The sequence below is a fragment of the Saccopteryx leptura genome, chromosome 4, assembly GCF_036850995.1.
Source record: "Saccopteryx leptura isolate mSacLep1 chromosome 4, mSacLep1_pri_phased_curated, whole genome shotgun sequence".
Classification (NCBI taxonomy): domain Eukaryota; kingdom Metazoa; phylum Chordata; class Mammalia; order Chiroptera; family Emballonuridae; genus Saccopteryx; species Saccopteryx leptura.
Genome location: NC_089506.1, coordinates 125,950,571 through 125,973,163, shown reverse-complemented (window position 1 = coordinate 125,973,163; position 22,593 = coordinate 125,950,571). Strand labels below are relative to the sequence as shown.

General features: G+C 57.4%; 5 protein-coding genes across 24 annotated transcripts in view; 2 read left to right on the top strand and 3 right to left on the bottom strand.

The window, feature by feature from the left end:
- The first annotated feature begins 260 nt into the window (after positions 1 to 260).
- On the top strand, positions 261 to 2,260 carry DCXR (dicarbonyl and L-xylulose reductase). The gene is made up of 8 exons (XM_066383758.1): positions 261 to 421; positions 507 to 604; positions 1,109 to 1,263; positions 1,361 to 1,403; positions 1,480 to 1,579; positions 1,662 to 1,726; positions 1,816 to 1,933; positions 2,060 to 2,260. The coding sequence occupies exons 1-8, from the start codon at positions 370 to 372 to the stop codon at positions 2,161 to 2,163; spliced, it is 735 nt and encodes a 244-aa protein (XP_066239855.1). The 5' UTR covers positions 261 to 369; the 3' UTR covers positions 2,164 to 2,260.
- An 850-nt stretch (positions 2,261 to 3,110) lies between these two features.
- On the bottom strand, positions 3,111 to 6,273 carry RAC3 (Rac family small GTPase 3). Of its 4 annotated transcripts, none has more exons than XM_066381602.1 (6): positions 6,134 to 6,273; positions 4,714 to 4,785; positions 4,448 to 4,565; positions 4,258 to 4,320; positions 3,681 to 3,840; positions 3,111 to 3,586 (listed from the first exon to the last, which is right to left on the bottom strand). In XM_066381602.1, exons 1-6 carry the CDS (start codon positions 6,142 to 6,144, stop codon positions 3,456 to 3,458), a joined length of 555 nt encoding a protein of 184 aa, XP_066237699.1. In that variant the 5' UTR covers positions 6,145 to 6,273; the 3' UTR covers positions 3,111 to 3,455. The 4 variants fall into 4 exon arrangements, with proteins under 4 accessions (XP_066237699.1, XP_066237700.1, XP_066237697.1 ...); XM_066381603.1 differs by lacking the exon at positions 6,134 to 6,273 and adding an exon at positions 5,258 to 5,818 and having other exon boundaries at positions 4,294 to 4,320; XM_066381600.1 differs by lacking the exon at positions 6,134 to 6,273 and adding an exon at positions 5,279 to 5,804.
- A 14-nt stretch (positions 6,274 to 6,287) lies between these two features.
- LRRC45 (leucine rich repeat containing 45) lies at positions 6,288 to 14,273 on the bottom strand. Of its 3 annotated transcripts, none has more exons than XM_066381584.1 (17): positions 13,673 to 14,272; positions 12,949 to 13,010; positions 12,563 to 12,633; positions 12,093 to 12,271; positions 11,770 to 11,898; positions 10,462 to 10,574; positions 10,086 to 10,168; positions 9,765 to 9,842; positions 9,357 to 9,492; positions 9,189 to 9,266; positions 8,988 to 9,099; positions 8,802 to 8,872; positions 8,321 to 8,413; positions 8,024 to 8,116; positions 7,311 to 7,484; positions 7,090 to 7,237; positions 6,289 to 6,875 (listed from the first exon to the last, which is right to left on the bottom strand). In XM_066381584.1, exons 1-17 carry the CDS (start codon positions 13,890 to 13,892, stop codon positions 6,679 to 6,681), a joined length of 2,037 nt encoding a protein of 678 aa, XP_066237681.1. In that variant the 5' UTR covers positions 13,893 to 14,272; the 3' UTR covers positions 6,289 to 6,678. The 3 variants fall into 3 exon arrangements, with proteins under 3 accessions (XP_066237683.1, XP_066237681.1, XP_066237682.1); XM_066381585.1 differs by having other exon boundaries at positions 6,290 to 6,875; positions 10,086 to 10,144; XM_066381586.1 differs by lacking the exon at positions 11,770 to 11,898 and having other exon boundaries at positions 6,288 to 6,875; positions 13,673 to 14,273.
- A 33-nt stretch (positions 14,274 to 14,306) lies between these two features.
- Positions 14,307 to 22,593, top strand: part of CENPX (centromere protein X) — a 33,050-nt gene continuing 24,763 nt past the window's right edge. The window contains exons 1-5 of one of the 5 annotated variants that reach the window (XM_066381608.1): positions 14,351 to 14,508; positions 17,539 to 17,590; positions 17,766 to 17,819; positions 18,035 to 18,120; positions 18,229 to 18,618. In XM_066381608.1, coding sequence (XP_066237705.1) covers positions 14,479 to 14,508; positions 17,539 to 17,590; positions 17,766 to 17,819; positions 18,035 to 18,120; positions 18,229 to 18,243 — 237 coding nt within the window. In that variant the 5' untranslated portion in view covers positions 14,351 to 14,478 and the 3' untranslated portion in view covers positions 18,244 to 18,618. Of the gene's footprint in view, positions 14,509 to 17,538; positions 17,591 to 17,765; positions 17,820 to 18,031; positions 18,121 to 18,228; positions 18,619 to 22,593 lie in introns of those variants that run through there. The other 4 variants (XM_066381607.1, XM_066381605.1, XM_066381606.1 and 1 more) reach the window with 4 other exon arrangements.
- Positions 20,278 to 22,593, bottom strand: part of ASPSCR1 (ASPSCR1 tether for SLC2A4, UBX domain containing) — a 31,595-nt gene continuing 29,279 nt past the window's right edge. For 10 of the 11 annotated variants that reach the window (XM_066381587.1, XM_066381588.1, XM_066381589.1 and 7 more), the window contains 4 exons: positions 21,070 to 21,121; positions 20,734 to 20,803; positions 20,466 to 20,641; positions 20,278 to 20,366 (listed from right to left, as the gene is read on the bottom strand). In XM_066381587.1, coding sequence (XP_066237684.1) covers positions 20,353 to 20,366; positions 20,466 to 20,641; positions 20,734 to 20,803; positions 21,070 to 21,121 — 312 coding nt within the window. In that variant the 3' untranslated portion in view covers positions 20,278 to 20,352. Of the gene's footprint in view, positions 20,367 to 20,465; positions 20,642 to 20,733; positions 20,824 to 21,069; positions 21,122 to 22,593 lie in introns of those variants that run through there. The other variant, XM_066381598.1, reaches the window with a different exon arrangement.

Genomic DNA, 22,593 nt, shown 5'->3' with positions numbered 1-22,593 from the left:
CTTCTCAGAAACAAAATAATAAATATTATCCCTGAGTTCTCCGTGTTATTAATTACGACATCTGGTTCTACGTAATACTGTAATCCTCTTGTCAGGGAAAAAAATGCTGGCAGGGACCCGCTAAACCGCCTCCACCCCCCTGGAATGGGTCGCCACTGGGCAGTTGGCAAAACTGGTCCCCAGGGCCCGGCCCCGCCCCGGCCTCACCCACTCCTTTTGGCCAATCGCCACGCAGAGACCGCTGTTTGAATATCCCCGTCCTCAGCTTGTCCCGCCCGGCCCCGCCCCGCTCCGCTCTTTCCAGAGCCTAAGCCCTCCGGTCTCTCTCGCAGTTGGGCGACTACAAGCACTGTGTAGAGCTACGCCGCTATGGAGCTTGGGCTCGCAGGCCGCCGTGCGCTCGTCACCGGGGCGGGCAAAGGTGGGCCGGCACCCTGGGGCGGCCAGGGGCGGCCGGGGATGGCTGCTGGCGGCGGGGGGCCCTTATTGAGCTACACTCCCCGCAGGCATCGGGCGCAGCACGGTCCAGGCGCTGCACGCCGCGGGTGTGCAGGTGGTGGCCGTGAGCCGGACTCAGAGCGACCTGGACAGTCTGGTCCGCGAGGTAGGCGCCGCCCTGTTCTGGCCCAGCGTGCAGCGGGCGGGCCCGGGGATGGGCCGGAGATGCCAGCGCCAGGCCCCAGGGCTGACCAAAGACCCTCAGCAACCCCTCTCAGGGCACGCGGACGCCGTGGGCTACCGAGTGGCCGAGAGAATGGCGACGCCCCCTGGGCTTGAAAGGAAGCAGAAATGGCTGCTTTGCAGGCCTGCCAGAGGCGCTGGGGGCAGGGAGGAAGTGGACTGTCAAGAGGCTCCTGGCCGGAAGCTCTTGAGTTGTTCATTGGCTCAGAGACCACATTAACTCTCCTCCCGTCTTCCTCAGCAGCCTGGGTTTCTGAGCCCCCAAAAGGTGGCTGGCACCTCTGGGACCCCTGATCCCTCTCCCTGTTGGTCTGAAAGTTCATCTACACCCAGCCCCTCTCCCTCGTGGGGCAGAGCCCTGCTGTGCCCCTGCTCAGTCATGGAGACTCTGGTGGCTGTGCTCCCACCACCCAATATGTACACACAGTGTCCTGGTGTAAAGCCCGTGTGCGTGGACCTGGGTGACTGGGAAGCCACAGAGAGGGCGCTGGCTGGCGTGGGCCCTATAGACCTGCTGGTAAACAATGCTGCCGTGGCGCTGCTGCAGCCCTTCCTGGAGGTCACCAAAGAGGCGTGTGACATGTGAGCCAGTGGAGATGGGGGAACCCTGGATTGGGAGGGTTGTCCCCTGCTGCAGCAAGCCCCAGTCACTGACCAGGGTTCATCCATCTGCCTCCAGCTCCTTCAATGTGAACATGCGGGCTGTTATCCAGGTGTCCCAGGTGAGCTGCCTTCAGGTCAGAAGTGGAACTGGGTTGATGACATTAGTTCTGCCTCATTTTCCCTCTGCAATTCCAGATCGTGGCCCGGGGCTTGATTGCTCGTGGAACCCCAGGGTCCATCGTGAATGTGTCCAGTCAGGCCTCACAGCGTGCACTGACTAACCACAGCATATACTGTGAGTGAGCCCAGCCCCTACTCCAACCCCAACCCCAGCTTATAGCCAGCCCAGGCTCCACTTATACTGACCCTCCTTACAGGTGCCACTAAGGGTGCCATGGACATGCTGACCAAAGTGTTGGCTCTGGAGCTTGGGCCACACAAGGTGAGCCCGCTGGGGTGCCTCCCGTCACGCAGCCAGTGTGGCCAGGGCTCCCCAGCCCACCTAGCTGACCCCCATGTGTCCCTGCACAGATCCGTGTGAATGCAGTGAACCCCACAGTGGTGATGACACCCATGGGCAAGGCTAACTGGAGTGACCCCCAGAAGGCCAAGACCATGCTGGACCGTATCCCACTGGGCAGGTTTGCTGGTGAGTCAGCTGAGAGGCCTACTGGAGTTGCACCAGGAGCTCCTATACCTGCCTGCATAAGGGGAAGGAGGGAAGGATGTAGGGCAGCCCCCTTCCTCCACTCTCTGACCCCTACCCTGCCTGCAGAGGTGGAGAACGTGGTGGACAGCATCCTCTTCCTGCTGAGTGACCAGAGCAGTATGACCACAGGCTCTACTATTCCAGTGGATGGGGGCTTTCTGGCCACCTGAACCCCCTCCACCCACACATAGCCCTACTCTATGCTGAGCCCTGTCCATCTCTTACGCCCATCCCTCCAATAAACACTATTCTTCTGTTCAGCCTGCACACTGACTCCTAGGCTGCCGGTAAGTGACCAGAAGATGCAGAGATCAGGGTTGAGTGTGGAAATGAGTCCCAGGTGGGGAGATAGCCACTAATTGCATGTCCCAGGCCAGGTGACAATCTGGCTTTTATTTTTAGACATGCCAACTTTCTGGTAGAGGCTAGGAGGCGGGACCTTCCAGACGTCCTAAGATTCTATAGTTATTAATAATGGCTATTTAACAACTGGGTAGCAAAATTCTTGAAAGCCTTGCAGTTGGCTCTGTAGACCAGTGAGCACTCTCCAAGAATGGCCTTCTAATCATGTGTCTGTTTGTTTTGGTGCACTGTAACCTGGAGGGTGAAGTCCAAGTCCCTGTACCATGACTCCTGGGCCCTCCCAAGTCACCAGTGGGTGCCCTCTCATCCCCCACTGTTTCTGATTTCAGCAATGCCCACCTACCATCCCTCCTCTCCACCACACTATCCTGATCTCCACACCTTTGTCTACCCTGGTCCTTCTGCAGACTCAGTTCAGTGTTCTCCATCCTGGGTGGTGGGGTGAGCTGTGGAGGAGGCTGCCCAGACAGACAGCTCCATGGCCTGAGTGCTGACTGTACCCTACCACACCTAGGAGGGCTGGAGCAGAACCACCTTGATCCTCTGTGTGTGCCCCTTCCAAATGCCCAAAGTCAGCATGCTGGGCTTTCTTCCTCCAAAAGGGACTAAATACACTTGCTCCCACTTCAATCTGGGCCACCTACTTTGGTGATGGAGACAACTCAGCAGGCTCTTTTCTCTCCTTTTTGCCCAGAGTGTTGGGGCAAGCTCACCGCCTCTGGACCATGGCTGGGGGTTTAGGGGCAACAGGAGATGTTGGTGGAGAATGTTTATTTATAAAATAAGAATGGGTACCCCATCCCGGGCACATGGACAGAACACCCCCCACCCCCTGTCAGGGAAGCCCATCCTGGGGCTGCCCTGGACCCACCCCTGCAGCCTGAGGGAGACCCTGCTCCCTCCTGGCCTCCCATAGGGGCCAGGGCAGGCTGGAGTTATGCCCCCATAGGGGAGGCAGTGACCAGGACCCGACTGCCCCAGCCCATGCCATGTTTCTTTCCCCTCCCCACCCATAGCACTCCCATAGCAGACTCAGACACAGGGCAGTTCAACACAACATCAAATAGGCAGGGGCAGGGCTGTCCCCAGACACTGGGCTCTAGAAAACTGTGCATTTCTTCCCTGGTTTTTTCACAGGGGGTGGGCAGAGCACAGCTCTGATGGCCTCGTCAAACACGGTCTTCAGGCCCCGCTGAGTAAGGGCTGAGCACTCCAGGTACTTGACCGAACCTGCGGGAATCAAGGGGGAGGAGAGTGAGGGGGGCAGTGAGGGGGTCGAAGTGCAAGTGGGGGGATCAGCACAGCCCTGGCCCAGCTCATTCACCTATCTCTCGGGCCATGGCCAGGCCCTGGGGGTATGTGATGGGTGCCAGCTTCTTGTCTCGCAGCCGCTCGAAGGTGTCCTTGTCATCCCGAAGGTCCAGTTTGGTGCCCACCAGGAGGATGGGCGTGTGGGGGCAATGGTGCCGCACCTCCGGGTACCACTGTGGGGATGGAGGCTCTGATCTCTATCCCTCAGGGACTTCTTCCCCGAGCCTGTCCTGGAGCAGGCTGTGGTTATCCCAGAGCCCCTTCCTCATGCCTCCTAGACCTATGCTTAGCCCTTCCTGCTTCACAGGTGACCACTAGGTTTGGTTGGGGACAAGAATACCCAGCCAGGAAGCTTCAAGGCCCTCCAGCCAGAGCCCTTTCCTTCTCTGAGAGCCTTACTCACCACCTCTGCCCCAGCCCTATCCCCTTCCCACCCCTCCCACCTGTAGACCCCACACCAAATAGAACAGGCATCTATCTCCTTTGCCTCCAAAGCACAATTTGTCTATGCAAGATCTAGCTGACCCGTCAGGGCAAGTTCTCTAGGCATTCCCTTCCCCCTTGGACACCTCCCCATAGCCCTGCCCTACCTTGGCTCGAACATTTTCAAAGGAGGCTGGGCTCACCAAGGAGAAGCAGATCAGGAAGACATCCTTAGGGAGAAGGGGGAGAGGGCCCAGGTGGAAGCGGTCAAGGAGGCCCCTGTGTTCCCCCACCCATCACAGGATCTCAGGGACCCCCAAGCCACCCAGCTTCTGGGGCTGGCCCATTACCACCTACTGTTTGGGGGTAGGAGAGTGGTCGAAGCCTGTCGTAGTCTTCCTGCCCAGCAGTGTCCCACAACCCCAGGTTGACAGGCTTCCCGTCCACCATCACATTGGCTGAGTAGTTGTCAAAACTGCAGGGGTGGGAGGAAGGGTCAGTATATACCTTGGGGTTTTAGGCCCACGCAGGACTGGAGCTCTGTCACATCTCCAATCCATCCGCAAGCCCAGACTACACCATCACTGGGGCCTGGCACCAGACCTCCTACCAGCCTCTCTCACACGGTGGGGATGTACTCTCCTGGGAAGGCGTTGGTCGTGTAGCTGATCAGCAAGCAGGTCTTCCCCACGGCGCTGTGGATGGAGGGCAAGCCCAAGTTGCTCCCAAGCCGCCTCAGCTCCTCTGCCCAGTAAGGATGGTCCCCTCCCACAGAGCCACAGGCCAAGTTAGGGTGCTGTGGATGGGGTGGGAACTGGGGTCCCAGGGCAGCAGATCCCCAGCAACCTAGGGCTGGGGGGAGGAAGGCTAGGGCAGGTGGGCTCCATGGCTCCGAGGGCAGAGCGGTGGGTGCCGGCTGGGTAGAGCAGAGTTCCTACCACCCTGGGAGGATGGCAGGGAGGGAGGGGCCAGCTGAGAGTTCAGCCCAGATGAGAGGCCAAGGGGCTACCGGCCTGGGCCCCGCAGCATCAGGTGGGCCTGGCTGGAGACCTAGCCGTGACCAGCCAGGACCCCACCCCACCGCGCTTTCTGCCCAGCCGCACGCCCAAGCCTTGTGCCCGGCCGGGGCAGGGACCCTTGCCTCGCGGCTCTGCGCCACGCACTCACCCATCGCCGACCACTACGCACTTGATGGCCTGCATGGGCGCGGGCCGGGCGGGCACGGCCGCCAGTGATCTGCGGAGAAATGCCCGCGCCGCAGCGGCAGCGGACCCGAGCCGATCGCCAAGCCGAGAGGCCGGAGACGGCCGAGCGCCGCCGAGCGCCGGGAGCGGAGACAGCCGAGCGCGGCCGGTGGCAGGCGCGGGCTTTCCAGAGAAATCTGGTGAGGGCAGGACCTTTCCTTGCGCCCAGGGCCTCCCCACCCTGCTCTGGTTAGGTGCAAGGCTGGGTGCAGGGTGGCTTCCGGTGACCCCGGGCAACGGACAACAGCAGGCAGGCTATTCCCATCCACCTGCACATGCAACGGGTGGCCTGTGTGCACGTGGTTGCTTTTAGGGAGACCTCTCCCAGGGCCCACCCACCCTCCAGCCAGGAGACAGCTGGTGAAAACTTGGGTGTTTGCAATCACCAGGGTCCCCGGAAGGTCGGCAGCTCCAGCCTGTGTCCCCAGCTTCTCCTGCCTTTTAATTTTTTTATTTTTACAGGGACACAGAGATAGATGGGGACAGACAGACTGGAACGGAGAGAGATGAGAAGCATCAGTCATCAGTTTTTTGTTAATACACGTTAGTTATTCATTGATTGCTTTCTCATATGTTCCTTCACCGTGGGCCTTCAGCAGACCAAGTAACCCCTTGCTCAAGCCAGCGACCTTGGGTCCAAGCTGGTGAGCTTTTTGCTCAAGCCAGATGAGCCCACGCTCAAGCTGGCAACCTCGGGGTCTTGAACCTGGGTCCTTGGCATCCCAGTCCACGCTCTTTCCACTGTGCCACTGCCTGGTCAGGCTCTCCTGCCTTTTTGCAGTAGCTAGAGTGTCCTCACCTTACAGCCATCCCTTAGGAGGGACAGACCAGCAGCACCCTGGAGGATCTTTTCTGTAGGACTGGGCAGGTCTCCTGAGGCCCTGCTGAAGTTGGAAACACAGGCTGCTATGGAAGAAAGTCCCAGAGCCCAAAATGTATCACAAAGTGCAAAAGTTCTTTATTTCAAAACAGGTCCTGTTCATGGTTACATTGTAAAAGGTGATTGTGAAACACATGAAGGGCTGGGCAAGCTCAGGCTCTGCTCCCACGAGTTCCTACAATCATAGGCATGTTTTCTCAGGCACATGTATATCAGGTTGGGAGGAAGGAGTGGGGCAGGGGCTGGGGAACTTGCTACTCCAGTCCTCTTGCTCAGTCAGGCTCAGCAATCACCTGGTCAGGTACCTGGGTGATGAGCTGCAACAACCAGAAGTCAACCCATCTTGGCACTGATTTTATTTTTCAAGTTACCAGCTGTACACTCTGTCCAAGTACAACCAGACCCAGGTAGCCTGTCCCTTGAGAGTCACCTCCCTGCCACTCCTGGAGTCTCTCTGCCTCCCTTCACTTTTGGGGATTCTGGGCCCTCAGAGAGGACCCCTGCACATAAGCCAGGATAGCATTTTGTAGGAAGCGGGCCCTCTGGGCCTCCTCATCCCTGATTCGAGCAACCTCCGCCTCCTTGAGCCTCAGCTTCTCCTGGAGAGAGGCGTTCTCACTCTCCCTGTCCAGCAGTGCCTCCCGGTGGTCATTTGCCATCACTGCAGAGGAGGAAGTTCAGTGAGGAACACTAGGTGCTGTCTGGGCATCCAGAGGACAGATGAGGTTTGCTCAGGGTCCCCTGGACACAGCCTCCCATCAGCACCTCTGAGTTGAGACCTAGGCCAACCTCAGCTCTCCAGCCCAGCTGCCCGTTGATGACCCAGTGAGAAAAGGTCCTGCAGAGCTGATGTTGGGGATTGGGGCTCAGCTTACTTTTCAGCTGGCGCTCCAGGGCTGCCATCTTCTCTTTCAATGCTTCCTGGGCTGTCAGCTCGGCCTGCAGGTGGCCCTTCTGCTCCTGGAGCTCCACCCGCACCCTAGTCACCTCAGCCACCTTTTCTTGGTCCTTGTTACTCAGCTCCTGCCAGGCATGGTGGGTGAGATGGCAGCTGGGGGCCAGAGGCACCCCCAAGGGCCCTTAAAGCCCCAGCTACCTGCTGCAGCTTCTCTAGGCGCTGCTTCAGGCCCTCTACCTGCAGGCCCAGCTGGCTGGCCTGCGTCTGGGCTTCGGCCACCATCTGCCTCTGCTGTAGGCAGGTGCTCTGCGCCTCGTCCCGGGCCAGAGCCAGCAGCCGCAGCTTCTCCTCCAGGTGAGCCAGGTGCTGCTGCTGTGGGCACCGAGAGTCTGGTAAGCATCAGGGTGCGAAACCTGCCTGCTGTTTTTGGGGTGTGGCCATGAGTTCAACATGCAGTGACATGCTTGTGAAGAGTGCCCCCCTTCCAACCAGGGGGGCTTTCAACTGCAATGTGGAAAGCACACCTTCCCTGTCATTACGTTTATTCTGAAGGGGCCTAACTTGAATGCACCTTGGGGGGCACCCCCTCCTGCTCCTTGCCCTTATCTCCCAGGCTGACTCCATCCTCTGTAGCATGGATGGTCAAACCCTTCCCCACTTGGAGGTGGACAGCAACAGCTCTTTGTGGAGGGTCAAACAAGGAGGGAGCCAGATGTGCTGATAGGACAAATGTTCTTCTCTGACTCTTCCTATCCCCTGTACCTGTTCCCTCGCATCCCCTCAACTCCCATCTCCCTCTGTAGAGCCAAGAAACAGCCCCAGTCTTGCCACCTCAGGCCCCACCCCTTGGTGGGTGCTGCGAGCAATGGGCTGGGTTCTTTTTTGGCCACGGCTATAGAGTATAGACATACCTCCTCCAGGCGAACTTGGCTCTTGGCCTTGATGAGCTCCTCCTCAGCCTGGCTGCGCTCACTGAGTGCCACCGTCTTCACTCGGCTCAGCTCCTGTATCGCAGAGACCCAGAGAGCCTGTGCTTCTGGCCCCTCCACCAACCCCAAAAGCTTTTCTCAGTACGCAAGGATTCTACACCCAAGGGACCCCCATGCCACCTTACTAAGTCCCTCTGGTCTTATGAGTGTATCTCTAAGGCAAGCCCGATGAGGCCAAGAACACAGACGGGACACTCAGACAGCCCAGCATGTGCTCACCTCCTCCAGGGCCAGCCGTACAGCCTCTAGTCTCTGTATCCTCTCCACCATGGCCCTCTCGTTCTCCTCCAGGTGGCGAGTCATGTGCTCCACCTGTCCAGGGGCAGGGCAGCGACGGGGCTGTCAGAATGGCTCCCTAGCCTTCCCTACGTGGGATCCTGACTCTGGAGAGCAGGCAAATCTTAGGCACCCTGTTCCTTCCAAGGGGCTGCCCCAAGTGGCTTCTCAGGAAGCAAAGATGGAGGGCACATCCCAGAACAGTTAGGATTCCAGTGCGGTTGGGGTCCCTTCTAGAGACTTATCAGGAAGTTCTGGGTCTGGCATCTGCTGGGGCTGGTGGAAGGCTGCCACCCAGTACAGGAGGGTAAGGGATGCTGGCCAGAGGTATGCTTTGGGAACACCAGGCAACATTAAGGCATTTACAGGCCCCGGGAGGACAGTGGGGAGAGCATGAAGCCAGATGATGCCATGAAGGAAGTACCTCTTTGCTGCGCAGCTGCTCCAAGTACTCCAGGCTCTGCCGCGACTTTCTCTTCTCCAGTTCCAGGCGCTCTAGAAGCACAGGGGAAGTTGTGAAGCAGCTCCTCTGGGGTCCGTTGTTCCCAGGACTCTCACCGGCCCAGCCCTGGACTCCCATCTCAAGATTCCAAGGCCTGCACATGCCCACCCTCGGCTTGGACAACCCGCATCTTCAGCTCAGCCGATGTGTTAGTCAGTTCCTCCCTGGTCAGGAAAAGCTGTTCCTGCTGTGACTTCACCTTCTGCTCCAGCTCATCCACCTGGAAAGTCAGCACAGCAAGAGGGAACTTCTGGCCCAGCCCCATGCCCACCCCGTGCTCCCAGGGGCCTGACCCCACACTCCCATAACCTGGTTTCGCAGAAGCAGGTTCTTTTCGTTGGCAGCAATTAAGTCTTTGAGCAACTTAGACTCCCGCTCTGCAGCTTCCTAGGGGTGAGATGGGGAAGGGCACCACATGTTGGCTACCTGCCACCAGATACTGCCTGCTCATCTGCACCTGGTGCCCTGCCCACCCACCTGCTGCTCCAGCCTGTGATCCTTGGCCTGCTTCTGAGCCAGGCTCCGATGCTCCTGGTCTGTAGTGGTCAGGAGCTCCCGCAGGTCTAGTGCCTTCTGCTCTGACAGAGCCAGAGCAGCCTCAGTCATCTGCAGCCTGCAAGGAGGGAAGGGCCAGGTCTGCCCTGACTCCTCTATGAGCTCCACCTTGCCTTGCAAAGACCTCCTGTTTTCACTTTTGCCAGGCTGCTTGCTATTCACCTCTTCCAAAAAACCTCCTAGGGTTCTCACCCAGCTGTTTCCCCCCTCTTTATACACCACAAGTCGGGTCCTTGTTTGTACCACTTTCCTCTGTCCTGTGGCCATGTCTCTAAAGTGCTCTGAAGTCACCCTTGCAGCCATGCAGCCTCCTGCCCTCCATCCACTCACTTGGCTTTGAGGGTATTGATGATGGAGTGCCTCTCATTTAGAGCTTCCTGAAGCTGCCCCACACATGCTGTTGATGTCCTGTGGGAAGAGAGGAGGGTCTGAGGAGCCCACCGCCAGAGGACCCCTCTCCCGGCTCTCTGGCCCTGAAGCAGCACCCTGCCCTGCCTGCAACCTTGAGCCAACGTCCTCAGAAAGCACATGCTACAACCTCATCTGTGCGCAGGTGATAAGACTCAGGTTAGGCCACCCCCAAGGCCAGAGCCACAATCAGGACCTGGGGTACCCCACCCAAGCCCCAGCTCTGTCCACGGCTGCTCTCACCTGCTGCTCTGGACCATCTCCTCTTGCTGCTTATCAGTTGTCTCCATCGGGTCCAGAAACTTGGAACAGAGATGGCCAGAGCCCTGTCAGGGCCCACTCCCGTCAGGCAGACAGGGCAGTGATGATGCAACATCCACCCAGGCACATGACTGCAGGGGGAGCATGGCTCCTGCACAGGGGAAGTCTGCTCACTTGGCCAAATGGGGTCAAATCATAAAACCAGTGCTGGGCCTGGTGTTAACTTCTTGGAGAGGGTCCAGAGCCCAGAGGAAGGAAAGGTGACCAGGGAACAGAAGCTAAGAATAGAGTGCCCTTCAACCACACAGCCAGGCTGGGGTAAGACAAGGCTGTGTGTCAGAGGTGGCACCATCCTCACCTGCTTGGACTTCTCTTCCCAGAGGTGCTGCACCTCCTTGCTGAGCATATGGATGCGGGCTTGGTTCTCCCGGAAGGTGGCCTCCCGGTCCTGGTTGTAGACCATGGCTTGCTCTGTCAGAAGAAACTGAGTTACCCACCAGGGGCTATTCAGCCTTGGGAGTGGCCAACAGGCAGCCAGCCCTGTGCCTAGAAGCCAGCAGTCTAAGAATGAGAACTGTGCAAAGCAGTATCTCACCCCACAAAACATGTAGACTCTAGGGCACCAGGGGTGAAAGCTTCAGTGTGGGTGTGGGGGCAACAATAGGGCCAAGAGCCCAAGAGGTGCCAGGTATGTGGTGGTGGACACATATGGAGAGGGTCATCTGCCCTCCATCCCAAAGGTCAAAGGCCACTGTATAACTTTTAAGAGGTGAATACTATGTTTAGCTCCTATATTCTGGAAAGATCCAAACAGCATTTGCAGAGGGACCAGCCAAAAGCAGCTGTGGTGTCAGAAGTGATTACAATAGCTGAGGTAACCCAGAGGCAGGCCAAGAACAAAGCTGGAGATGACACAGGTGAGGCAGACCCAGCAGGAGGTGGTGAGCTGTGCAGGGTTCTAGCCCAAGCTCGGTCCCTCAAGTGGCTGGCAGGACAAGGAGCTACTGGGAGTGACAGAGTATTCTGCTAGATCTGGGGCTGAGATACTGGCATCGCCAATGGGAGGTGACCATGTAGGTTATGGCTTGGCTTAATGGTGCTGCTCTCACATAACTCATGTGCACAGCCATGAAATCGGGGGTGATGAGGGCTGATGCTACCTGAAGCAGCAGCACAGCCATCAGAGCAAGGCCCCAAGCCACACAGCCTCAACTTCCTCATCTGTGAAATGGGTAACTACCCTCAGGGGATCTAAGAATCAAAAGAGTAGGTTCCAGGAGTGGCTCTCACTCTTTACTGTCTTTTTTAAATTATTATTTTATTTTTAAAACATTTATTTTTTATTTGATTTTAGAGAGAAAGAGAGACAAAAACATCGACCTGTTCCTGTATGTGCCCTGACTGAGGATTGAACCTGCAACCTTTGTGTACCAGGACAATGCTCTACCAACCGAGCTATCCAGCCAGGGCCATCATTCTCCATTTGTATTTATTTATTTATTTGAGGGTTGAACCTAGGTCCTCAGCGTCTCAGGTCTATGCTCTATCCACTGTGCCACCATCAACCAGGCTTCATCAGGCTGCCATTGGGACACCCCTTCCCTCAGAAACTGGGCCTGTCATAGAAAATCAGCTTCATGCCCTGCTCAAAACAGTGTACCCATACCCACAGCTCTGAGAACGTCACTGGGGATGTTGTTCCCAACCAGCTCCAGTCTCCGCAAGGTTCTGTTGCTGGGAAGACAGTTCACCAGGGCCTGGCCCCCCAGGAGGCCAATGTTATTCCAGCGCAGGTCTGGAAGGAAATCTCTTATCATCTTGGGAACTGGCCTAGTTCGGATACTTCCTTTGGGAGATCAACAATAGAGCAGCACCCCAGTGTGGCTCACCCCATCTCCCCTATCCCACTTCCCCCACCTGACCCCCAGCTTCCAGGATAGGACAAGAGAAGTAGTAGAAGGGCTAGGGTGGCAAGTTGCCTGGCCTCACCCAGCTGCTGGAGACCAGTGTTGCTTTTTAGGGCTAGGGCCAGCTCCTCTGTGCCCTGGTGGCTAATCTGGTTGTTACGGAGGTCCAGCTGGCGCAGGGCGTCATTGCCCACTAGGGCCCGGCAGAAGGTGGCAAAAGCATCTTCCCAAGTTCCCAGGTTGTTCCACTCCAGGGTAAGGCTGTGGGAAGGTGGAGCTAAGGTGCACAGGCCAAAGAGCACCCTGCTCCCACGGGGTCCAGGGGGGTCTTGAGGAGGGCATCATAGGCCTGAAGGGGGTCTCCAGCAGGAAGTTGGGAGCCACGTGAGTAACTTGTACCTGACTAATCCCAACAAATGGACAGGAAACATGCACAACCAGTGGGAAGGAATGAATGCTGAGGTGGCAAAATCCAGTCCTCAGGGGCCAGCGCTGACCCATGCAGAGAAAGAGGGAGCTAGGGAGAGGGCAGGGGCCGGGACACCACCTTACCTCTGAATGGACTTGTTCTGTCGGAGGAGTTTCCCCAAAGTTTTGGCCCCTGTGGCCTGAAGATTGTTGCCCTAGGACAGGATGAGGCAGACCCCTCATCCTGGGCTCATGCACACCCCGCAGGGCCTTGGTCAGGCAGTGGATGAGGCCAGGCTCTGGGCAGGTGGACCTCCTGGTGCAGACTCACTCAGTTTACTTATGGGAATGCTCTGGAACTCACATTCCCACCCTCAGAACACACACATACACACACGCCTGAGACCACCAGAAAACAGTGCAAAGTAATGTGCGCCAAAAGTACTTCCCAATGTTGTCTCCAGCCAGTGCCCAGGCCCCAGGTCACAGGAAAACTCACGGCCTCCCCCTCACAGGGTACATTCCCTCACCTTCAGATCCAGAAACCGCAGGACAGTGTTGGTACACAGCCCCTGGAGCAGTAATGTGACCCCTGTAAGGAGGTAGGGCAGTCACTTTCTGCCCCTGGGGTCCTGGGCTCGTCCTATGAACCCCATCTTAGGACACCTACCCAAACACACTAGTCATGACACAAGCAAGTCGCCTCCTCACTGTGCCACATTTGAAACATCTACAACCTCTGCTGCCCAGTGTGAAGCCAGGCCACCAATGCTCATGCTCACCAGCACCATGGGACACTCCTGTTTCTGTTACAAAGAGACATTGCCCTCTGCTCCCAGGCTTCAATAAGCGACCCTGATGCCCTGACCGGGTAGCTCAGTTGGTTAGAGCATTGTCCCAAAACACCAAGGTTGCAGGTTCCATCCCAGGTCAGGGCACATACAAAAATCAACCAGTGAGTGCACAGAAAGGTCTAACAATAAATTGATATTGTTCTTTCTTTTCTGTCCTCTCTCTCTCACGAGTCAATAAATAAAAATATGAGAGAAAAAAAAGAGACTGCTGCTTGAACTACAGAGCCCAAGAGGAGACAGGCGAGACAGAGTTCTCCATAGAGGACTGAGGATCTGAGAGTGTGCGGCAATGGATCAGTGAGCAGACAAAGCGAGGAGAGCCCGCCCTGAGGCACAGGGCTCGACGCCAACCCTGACTCAGGTGTCCAGGGCTCCCAGACCCTGCCGCCCTCGCGCCCACCTTCCTCGCTCAGCATACAGTCGCTCAGGATCAGTTCCGTCAGCAGTGTCTCCTTTTGCAGCAGGTCGCCCAGGGCCCTGCAGGTGTCCAGAGTCAGGCTCTGCGTAGCCAGGTCCATCCGGCCCCATGGCAGCTCGTGCAATTGCTGCAGCACAGTCTCCTGGGGCTCAGCCCCACTCTCCTTACACAGCCGGCTGTAGGACCGCCGGAACTCCTCCATGTCCCTGGGCTGCCAGTAGAGCTGCCTCCGCGCACCCCTAGAGCCAGGCCTCACCGTGCGCCAGGGGGCGCGGGGCTCCTATCCCTAGGGGCCGACAGAGAGGCCGGGCTGCTCCGTGTAGGGCACGACCCCAGGTCCGACTTTGACAGCTGAAGAACCAGTAGCAAACTGAGTGGGTTCTACAGGTGGGAGACCCCAGGACAGTGGGGTGGCCAAGGACTCTCCCAAGCATGCGGCCTGCGCCGGCGAGTCCGGGGGCCGAGCGTATGCCGGGCTCCAGCCCTCACATACCACACCCTCACAGCCGGCTGTGATCTACACAGCCCCCGCGGTGCCTCAGTATCCAGGAAGCGCAGGGCGCGCCGGGAAAGACAATGGAAACTACAACTCCCAGAAAGCTTTGCGGAGGAAAGCACTCGATACTGGCCAATGAGGGCGAAGGGCCGGGCGCGTGCAGCCGCGGGCCGCCAGCCCGAGGAGCCGAGGCAACGCGCTCCAGACTCATTAGGAGGGGCAGAGGCGGGGCTGTGGAGTGGCTGTGGCTGGAGGTGGGGGACTCCGAAAAGCGCGCGCCACGGCGGCGGTCATGGAGGGAGCCGGTGCCTGCTTCCGCAAGGTGAAAGAGGGTGGGCGGTGGTTGCACGGATGTCCGGAGTGCGGGGTTACCCAGGGCGTGCGGCGGTGGGTTATTACGGCTGGTCCCCACGCTTGACCTACATGCGAACGCATGGCCAGCCCCAGCGCTGCACCCGTGTGCCTTTTGGGCGCAGGAATCCGTCTCCTACCGCAACCCGCGCGCCCTTTGCTCTCCGGGTGGGGTCTCGCGGCCGGGTAGCGGAAGAGGAGGAGAGGCCCGGAAGAGGTGGGCGCCGTGCGGGCGGAAATGCAGGAGGCCTCGGAGATGAGCCTGGGCCTCGTTCCCCGCCCGCCCTGATGTTGGGGAGTTGGTGGGACTTTCCTTAAACCGCTTGGTGTAGGCCACGGGTCCGCCCAGCTCGCGGATACTGTCACGTCGCTGCACAGCCTAAAGCTTCTCTCCCTGCTTGTTTCTTATTATGCGAGCCTGTGCTTCCTTCAAACCTGAGCCAAGCTGAAGAAGCCCAGCTGAAATCGCATGTCTGAACAGCACGTGTTTGTATAGGTTCAGTCTGGTGTGGGGCTCTATAAGTTCTTCCTCAGTAACACCTGGCACAGTCGGGCGCTGTTATATGCTCTCGACACAGACTAACCTATATATAATAGTACCCAACCACCTTAGGAGATGGGTACTAGTACCCCCCCCCCCCCCTTGACAGTGGAGAAACATCGTTTCTCTGACTTTTGGCTAAACTCGAGTGTAGTTACCGGGGAGGAACAGAGGAAGACTGGGGCCTCACGCATTGCTCTGCACCTGGCAAAAGCGGATGGCGAATGGGAGTCACTTGGGACTCTCGCTTTGTTGCCCTGCCTTAAGGTGAGGAGGCACTGAGCCCTTGAATCAGAAAGGTACACTAGGAGGATCTGCGGGCCTCTGTGACCTGGGAAGAGAGGGAGAGAGGATCTCAGACCCTTATGAGTACTTTTTGTTTTTCCCCAACCCCTAGTGGGGGGTTCAGCCTTGCAGTGGCATGGGGGACTTCTCTCTGGTTCACCTGCCTCAGTCCCACTTTATCACCCAGAGTTGCGGCTATGCCCTGGCCCAGAGGGGTTAATCATCTAAAAATGAAAGTCATGGAGGCAGGGATGACCTAGCAGGGTGGTTGTGAGAATCCCCCCATTATAACAACTGGAGAGGGGGGCAGGCTGCTCTCCATCATGCCAACCTGGATAGCTCTAGAGTCCTCGAGTCAAGGACTCTGGCTAGAGCTGGGGTTGTGGTCACTGCCCACGAACAGGGCTATTTCAGGTGACGGTAACAGAGGGAAGGGCTGTGTGCTCACTCAAAGTGGGGCAGAGGCTGAATGCATCTTAGGTCCCATCCTGCCCTCCAGTTTGTGTCACTTATTTAGGGAACTATCACTCCCTGTTGGTGCTAACCCCTTTAGTGATTGGGACAGCTCCATGCAGCAGCCTCCTATGCAACAGGCTGATTTAGCACTTCCTGGACTGGAGCAAGTCAGGCAGTAGAGCAGCGGTTCTCAACCTGTGGGTCGCGACCCATACATTTTTAAAATATGTATTTCCTATGGCTTTAGGTGACCCCTGTGTTTTGGTCGTTCGACCCCCGCCGGGGTCGCGACCCACAGGTTGAGAACCACTGCAGTAGAGCCTTTTGGGCCTTTCCTGGTACCTACCTGGTAAGCAGCAAGACCAGCAGGTGGCACCAAGCTTACATGGTCTCCACTTGGAGAGTGAGGCTGTTATGGCTTCCCCTAGAGACTGGTTAAGGTTTTTTGTTTTGTTTTGTTTTGTTTTTTTTAATTCATTTTAGAGAGGAGAGAGAGAGAGACAGAGAGAGAGAGACAGGGAGAGAGAGAGACAGGGGGGAGGAGCTGGAAGCATCAACTCCCATATGTGCCTTGATCAGGCAAGGCCAGGGTTTCGAACCGGCGACCTCAGCATTTCCAGGTTGATGCTTTATCCACTGCGCCACCACAGATCAGGCTGGTTGAGGTTCTTATCCTTTGAACTTTGGCATCATTGGTGTCCACTCCACTCTTATCCTGGCCTCTGCTGATTCATGCTGGGTGAAGCTCTGTGACCTCCGGTGGCTAAGACTGGAGATCTGGTGGTCCCCTGCTCACCATTACTATAAGACACCCCATTTCTGAGCTCCTGGGTGCCTGCTACAACTGTCCTCCCACTTCTCTTGGTACTCTGCTAGCCTCTGATTTGCAGCCTCTTCCTGCTGGCCCTTATTGTGAGCAACCTGGCTATGTCTCAAATCCTCATGGCCAGTTCCAACCTTCTGGAAGGCCTTTCTCTCACTTCCAGCCCCCCTACCTGGCTGCACTGCTTGGGTGTCTGATGTGTGTTCCTCATTCAACATGTGCCAACCTGAGCTCCTGAGTCCCTGGTCCCCAGAATCCATCTCTGTCCATAGCTGCCATCTCTGCAGATTAGCCTCATCCTTTGGGGGCTTAAGCCCCTGCCTTGAGTTTTGGCCTGGAACCACCCATGTTCCATTCATGTGTGTCAGGAAGTCCCACAAATACACCCGAGCTCTGTTCCTTGGCCCCAAACTCACTGAACACTGGTTTCCACAGTGCCCATCCTGTTACAGTCATAGGCTGTAGGGAGAGATCGCAGATAGAGCTGACCCAGCACCCAGAGCAGGGTCTGCCACAAACTATTTGGTGCTGTTGGTATGGACAGACCTGTGAGGAGGCCACAGTGAGGGTGGTGGTGTCTTGGCCTAGGGTTGAGGTGGAGCACAGGCTACCCTGGAATCCTGGAAGACTGCAGTCCCAGAGGGATTGGCTGGCTGGCACCTGGGCTGCTCCACCTGTCCACCACCTATGTCTAACTTCTGGTCTTAGAGGCATCCACAGGGAGGTTTTCCCACCATCTACCCAGTTTCCCACCTTGGGAGAGGCCCTAGGAAACGGGGCGTTTATGCCAGAAATCACAACTACTACTCATCCAGAACTAAATGCCTAAGGGATCTGTAGCAGTCTGGTAGGGGTAGGGTCAGGGCCTGTGAGTCACTGTCCTGTTGGTCCCTCAGGAACTGGTGAGCAAGCTGCTGCACCTACATTTCAAGGACGACAAGACCAAAGGTGTGGGCACCAGCCTGGGGGCAGGACAGGGTGGCTGGGGCTGCCAGCTCTATGGGGGCCTGGGTGTTAGAATGAGCCAAGAAGGAAGTGGGGGTAGGGTGGGGTGGGGGAGATAGCAGCCCTTGGCCAAGGTTGCTGGAGCAGGTGCCCTGATCTGTTCCCCTCCACCCTGCAGTCAGCGGGGATGCACTGCTGCTCATGGCGGAGTTGCTGAAGATCTTCGTCTTGGGTGAGTGGTCCTTCTTGCATTTCACTTCCCAGTGGGGAAACCAGGATGTATGTTTTTCCCATTTTCCCACAAGCGCCTTTTAGGCTGTGTCATTGGAAAGCTCCGTTTCAGGGGCCCCACTGGCTTTCTGAGCTGCTGGCACACATAGGGGAACAGCTGCAGCTGAGGCCCTCCAGCCTCATACACCTTTCACTTATCTTGTGTCATGCTAGAAGCAGCTATCCGCAGTGTCCAGCAGTCCCAGGCAGAGGACCTGGCCTGTGTAGATGTGAACCAGCTGGAGAAGGTGCTGCCTCAGCTGGTAGGTGGCCCTGGTGGTGTCTGTCCCCTGCCCAACCCTCTGGGAGCAGGGTCAGGTTGAGGTGTGAGGGTGAGCTGACACTCAGGCTGAGTGCTCCTCTTCCCACAGCTTCTGGACTTCTAGGGGTTTCCACCTTCACCAAGGCCACCTGTCTGACTCACAACCCAGCCCTGTGTCTTCTGTGGTCTCTGGCTATAGACAGGGAAGACACTGCTGATCCCCAAGGTGCTCCTCCTGCCCTAAACCTGGGCCAGGTCCCAGCAAATGTGCTGTTGTATCTCAGGCCCTCCTCTGCTCTGCTGATGGCCTGGAGGGACCGTGGCAGAAGTGGGGGCCATGTTCTCTACTGACACGCCGAGCTGTGCAGTCCTGCCAATAACTTCAAAGCTGGTGTGTAACCTCCTAACCATGCAATCCTCTGTCAGAAGATGCCTCCCTGAGCTGTAAGTTTGTTTTTACAGAGCAACACCAATAAATTCAAAGCGGTCTCTCTCAGAAGCCTCCATGTTGCCTTCAATCACCCAAAGTCAAATTGCTTCAAAGCCAAATCCCCCCATCCATCTTTTTTTGTTTTGTTTTTTGTATTTTTCTGAAGTGAGAAGGGAGGCAGAGAGATAGGCTCCGGCATGCACCCGACCCAGATCCACCCAGCATGCCCACCAGGGGGCAATGCTCTATTGCAACCTGAGCCATTCTAGTGCCTGACATGGAGGCCATGGAGCCATCCTCGGCACCTGGGCCAACTTTGCTCCAATGGAGCCTTCGCTGTGGGAGGGGAAGAGAGAGAGAAAGGAGAGGGGAAAAGGTGGAGAAGCAGATGGGTGCTTCTCCTGTGTGCCCTGGCCGGGAATCTAACCCAGGACTTCTACATGCCAAGCCAACGGTCTACCGCTGAGCTAGCCGGCCAGGGCCCCCATCCATTTTGGTAGGACGAACGCAAAGCTGAGAAAGGACAGAACAGCATTTGTGTGCTCCCTGCCCTGGGCTGGTGAGATCCAAGGACATGCACATGGCCACCGGCCTGGAGATGGTGCTCCTGTCTTGGGGCAGCCTGGTTGTGGGGCTGCCACTGGCTGGCAGGCAAGCCCAGAAATATCTATGGGAAGGGCCTGCTGGTGGCGGATGCTTGGGTGGGTGGGACCTGGAGACCAGCTGCCAGGCCCATCCTTGACCAATAGCAGTGCTAGGGACTGGCAGGTCAGCCACACTCACCTTGGAGACTGCTGCCTGGGACCCACTAGAAGCAAGGTTTAGGTCTGGCTGTGCCCGGGGCTTCCAGGGCTCGTCCAACCCCCAACTTCACCCCACCTGCAGCACCCACATCCCTTTACCCAAAAGCTGCTTCAACAGTACCCAAAATGGAAAACACCTAAAGGGCTCTGGGCCGAGCAACTGCGGACACAGCCATAGCCCATGGCCCTCTGGAAAGGTACATCCAGGTAGGACAAGCTACCCTGCACTGAGCCCATTCTCACTTGCCGTGGGGACTAGAAAAGCCTTGGAAAGACCTGTGAGGCAGCCTCAACCCTTATCTGCCAGGCTCACCCGCCCCACACCTGAGGATGGCATGGGTTGGGAGACAAGCCCTCCATTCCTAATTTGGCACGCTGGCCCGTTCCTGTACCCCTTCCATGCCTCTGCCCCCTCCTCCTCCCTCACACCCTCAGGGAGTCTCTGGGCTTCAAAGCGCTGGGAACATGTGGAAATAATTAGACCTGAAGAGAGACGCTGGTGACAAGTGCCAGAAACCGTGCCCCACAGCCACTTTGAAGTGCCTCAGATGGTGAGGGCATGCAGGAAACCCCAGGCTAGGCCCTACCAGCCCCACCCTATAGGATGGGGGACACCTTCCTCCCCTCCATGCTAGGGGCTAGGGTGCCCTCCTGTGTCAGGCCATGCCTGAAGGCTCTTGTCCCCACACTGTGTTCTCAGAGGAAGCAGCCACGGGAGGACACCTGTGCCCTGCCCTTGTTAATGAGAACAAGGTTGCAGCAAGGGGATCCTGGCCACACGAAGGTCCAGCCAGGCTGCAGGATTGGCCAGTTCCGGGATCAGGAAGGACTGGAGGCCTGTGCCTGGGATCTCTGGGTAAGCAGGTGGCCAGGACAGGATTATAGGGGCCCTTTTCTGGAGAAAGACAACAGGAGGGTCTCAGGAGATGGCTCAAGTCTTTATTTGCACTCAGGGAGCGGTCCTGTCACTTGCTGAGTGTGCATCTCTGGTTGACAGCTCTCACCTTTTGCTGGCTGCAATGCAACATACTAGGGTGAACTGGGGACCCTGGGATCCTGCCCAATAGCCCCTCCCATTGAGACCCCCACACACACACACACCACCCCTAGTACCTGGCAGCTTTAACCATTTAGGCACCTTGCCCAGATCCCTTCTCAAGGGCTGGGCTGTCCCACAGCTGGGCTCAGGGGGCCCCATTGCATCCTGCTCAGCAGCTGCCTCAGACTCAAGGGGTGCAGGGTCAGAAACTGGCAGTGAGGGTGGGGTCATGGTGGCCCTGGACATGCACCTGCAGGTAGAGGCCAAGGCACACGATTGCAGGCACTGCAGCCGTGAGCTGTCCCAAACCCCTGGGCATTCCCACCTGCCTCAGGCACTCACCTGGCCACCAGGATGTTGGCCGCAGATGGGGAGACGGTATGTTCCAGTAGCTTGGGCTCCAGGTAGAGGCCTACAGGAGGCCCAGCCCACCTTCAGGCCATGGAGGAAGAAAAGGGGAATCCACCCACAACTGCTCTGCTCTGGGAGGGGGCATGAACTGGGCAGGAGGCTGTCCTGAAGCCCCCCAGGAGTAGTGTGTATGTGGAGGGGGTGTCAGGCCCCGGGTCTCCCTTCTAGATCAGAGGAAGCTTCGGCTTCCTCTGGGCTTCCCTGAGGCTGCTCTGCTGGTACCCTGGGGGCTGGTAGTGATCAGCAGAGTTAGGGGTTCCTGCTCACCTGTTGGCTCCTCAGCTCCAAAGTGCACCAGAGCAGCAGGGAAGAGATTTGCCTGCAGGGAGGGCAGAGGGGAGCTCAGGAGCCAGGTGAATACCACAGGCAGAGACCGGTAGGAGGGGCAGGGTGGGCTGCACCCCACTTCCATGGTGGCCTTGGGCAGGCTGCACCTGGAGGCACTCAGCAACCCCTCCCACCAGTGGAGTCCACTGCCCAACCCCCAGAAGCTCTGGCCCCTCTTTTTTTTTAAGACTTGATTTATTTTAGAGAGGGGAAAGAGAAGGGGAGAAGCAGGAAGCACCAACTCCCATATGTACCTGGACCAGGCAAGCCCATGGTTTCAAACCAGTGACTTCAGTGTTCCAGGTTAACGCTTTATCCACTGCCCCAGCACAGGTCAGGCTGTGGCCCCTCTTATGGCACCAAGCCCAGGTTGGGGTATTGGACCACAGGGGACTTCTCAGGGGCCAGCCCCAAGCACCAGCTGAACAGGAAGCTTTTGTACTGCGTGCACTGGCATTTTAATCATCTCTTCCCCCTCCTGAAGACAGCAATTAGGCTTGGATACCCCCCAACCCCACCTCTTAAGAGACTGCAGTAGGCCCACAGGTCAGAACTGCATGGTGTGGGTATGGGAAAAGAAGATGGCCAAAGGGGCCCATGAGGCAAGGGTGGCCACCAGCCCTTACTCAGGGAACCTTGCACTCCTCTCCCTCAACTGGACTGCCTAAAGAACATAGGGCTTGGGGGTCTGTAGGGGCAGCCAGGTGGGCTGCCCTCAGGCTGAGGGGAAGAACCTAGACCTACACAGAGCAGCTAGATGGAGACCAGCTCTGAGGGACTCTTAGCATGTGCAGTGGGGGCTCCTGGAACCAAGTTGCACTGGGAGTCCTGCGTTGAGAGGTACTGCCCAGGTCTGCTGCCTTTATGAGTACACCAGCCAAGACCCCAAAAGCCATACACAGGTTCCCTGACTAGACTGGCCCCTCCTGCCAGATGGGCTCTGCATCAGGGTGCCACATCCCTCCCTGGAAGTCCAGAAACTGCATCTCTCCTAAGCCCCCATCTGTGGGGGTGGTGGCAAGGGGTTTCTGCTCAGGAACCGACCACACCTGCACAGGTATGTGATGAGGCTGGGTCACCCAGCCCAGACACGCCTCTGGAGGCCCCCAGGGCAGAAGACTGGACTGTGGTACAGAATCAGGGCTGCAGGTAATGCCCCACAGCCCTCAGTGTCAACATCCTGCAACCTGCCCCCAATCGACTTCTGTACCTGAGGACCGTGGCTGCAGTCCCAAAGCTGGCCAAGGCAGGGCAATGACCCCACCTGAGGCTCTGTGTTCTTAGCCCTCAGTGCAGGGGCCACAGCTGCCAGCTGAGCAACTCCGAGCTCCGGATCCAATTCTGAGCTCTGGGAGTCACGATAAGGAGTATTAACAGAAACTTCAAATGCCAGGCCCAGGAACACAGACCACAGCCAAAACTGAGGGACACAAACAAGGGCTGTAACACCCTGAAAACCCAACT

Coding starts and splice junctions, on each gene's coding strand:
- RAC3 (XM_066381599.1), bottom strand. CDS start 5,292: ATGCAGGCCATCAAGTGCGTAGTGGTCGGCGATGG. Junction 4,786..5,257: donor TGCGTAGTGGTCGGCGATGG/GTGAGTGCGTGG, acceptor CTCCATCCACAG/CGCCGTGGGGAAGACCTGCT. Junction 3,587..3,680: donor GGCCATGGCCCGAGAGATAG/GTGAATGAGCTG, acceptor TGATTCCCGCAG/GTTCGGTCAAGTACCTGGAG.
- DCXR (XM_066383758.1), top strand. CDS start 370: ATGGAGCTTGGGCTCGCAGGCCGCCGTGCGCTCGTCACCGGGGCGGGC. Junction 422..506: donor CGTCACCGGGGCGGGCAAAG/GTGGGCCGGCAC, acceptor CACTCCCCGCAG/GCATCGGGCGCAGCACGGTC. Junction 1,580..1,661: donor GACTAACCACAGCATATACT/GTGAGTGAGCCC, acceptor CCCTCCTTACAG/GTGCCACTAAGGGTGCCATG.
- LRRC45 (XM_066381584.1), bottom strand. CDS start 13,892: ATGGAGGAGTTCCGGCGGTCCTACAGCCGGCTGTGTAAGGAGAGTGGG. Junction 8,873..8,987: donor GCGGGTTGTCCAAGCCGAGG/GTGGGCATGTGC, acceptor CTGTGCTTCTAG/AGCGCCTGGAACTGGAGAAG. Junction 8,414..8,801: donor AGCAGCTGCGCAGCAAAGAG/GTACTTCCTTCA, acceptor GCCCCTGGACAG/GTGGAGCACATGACTCGCCA.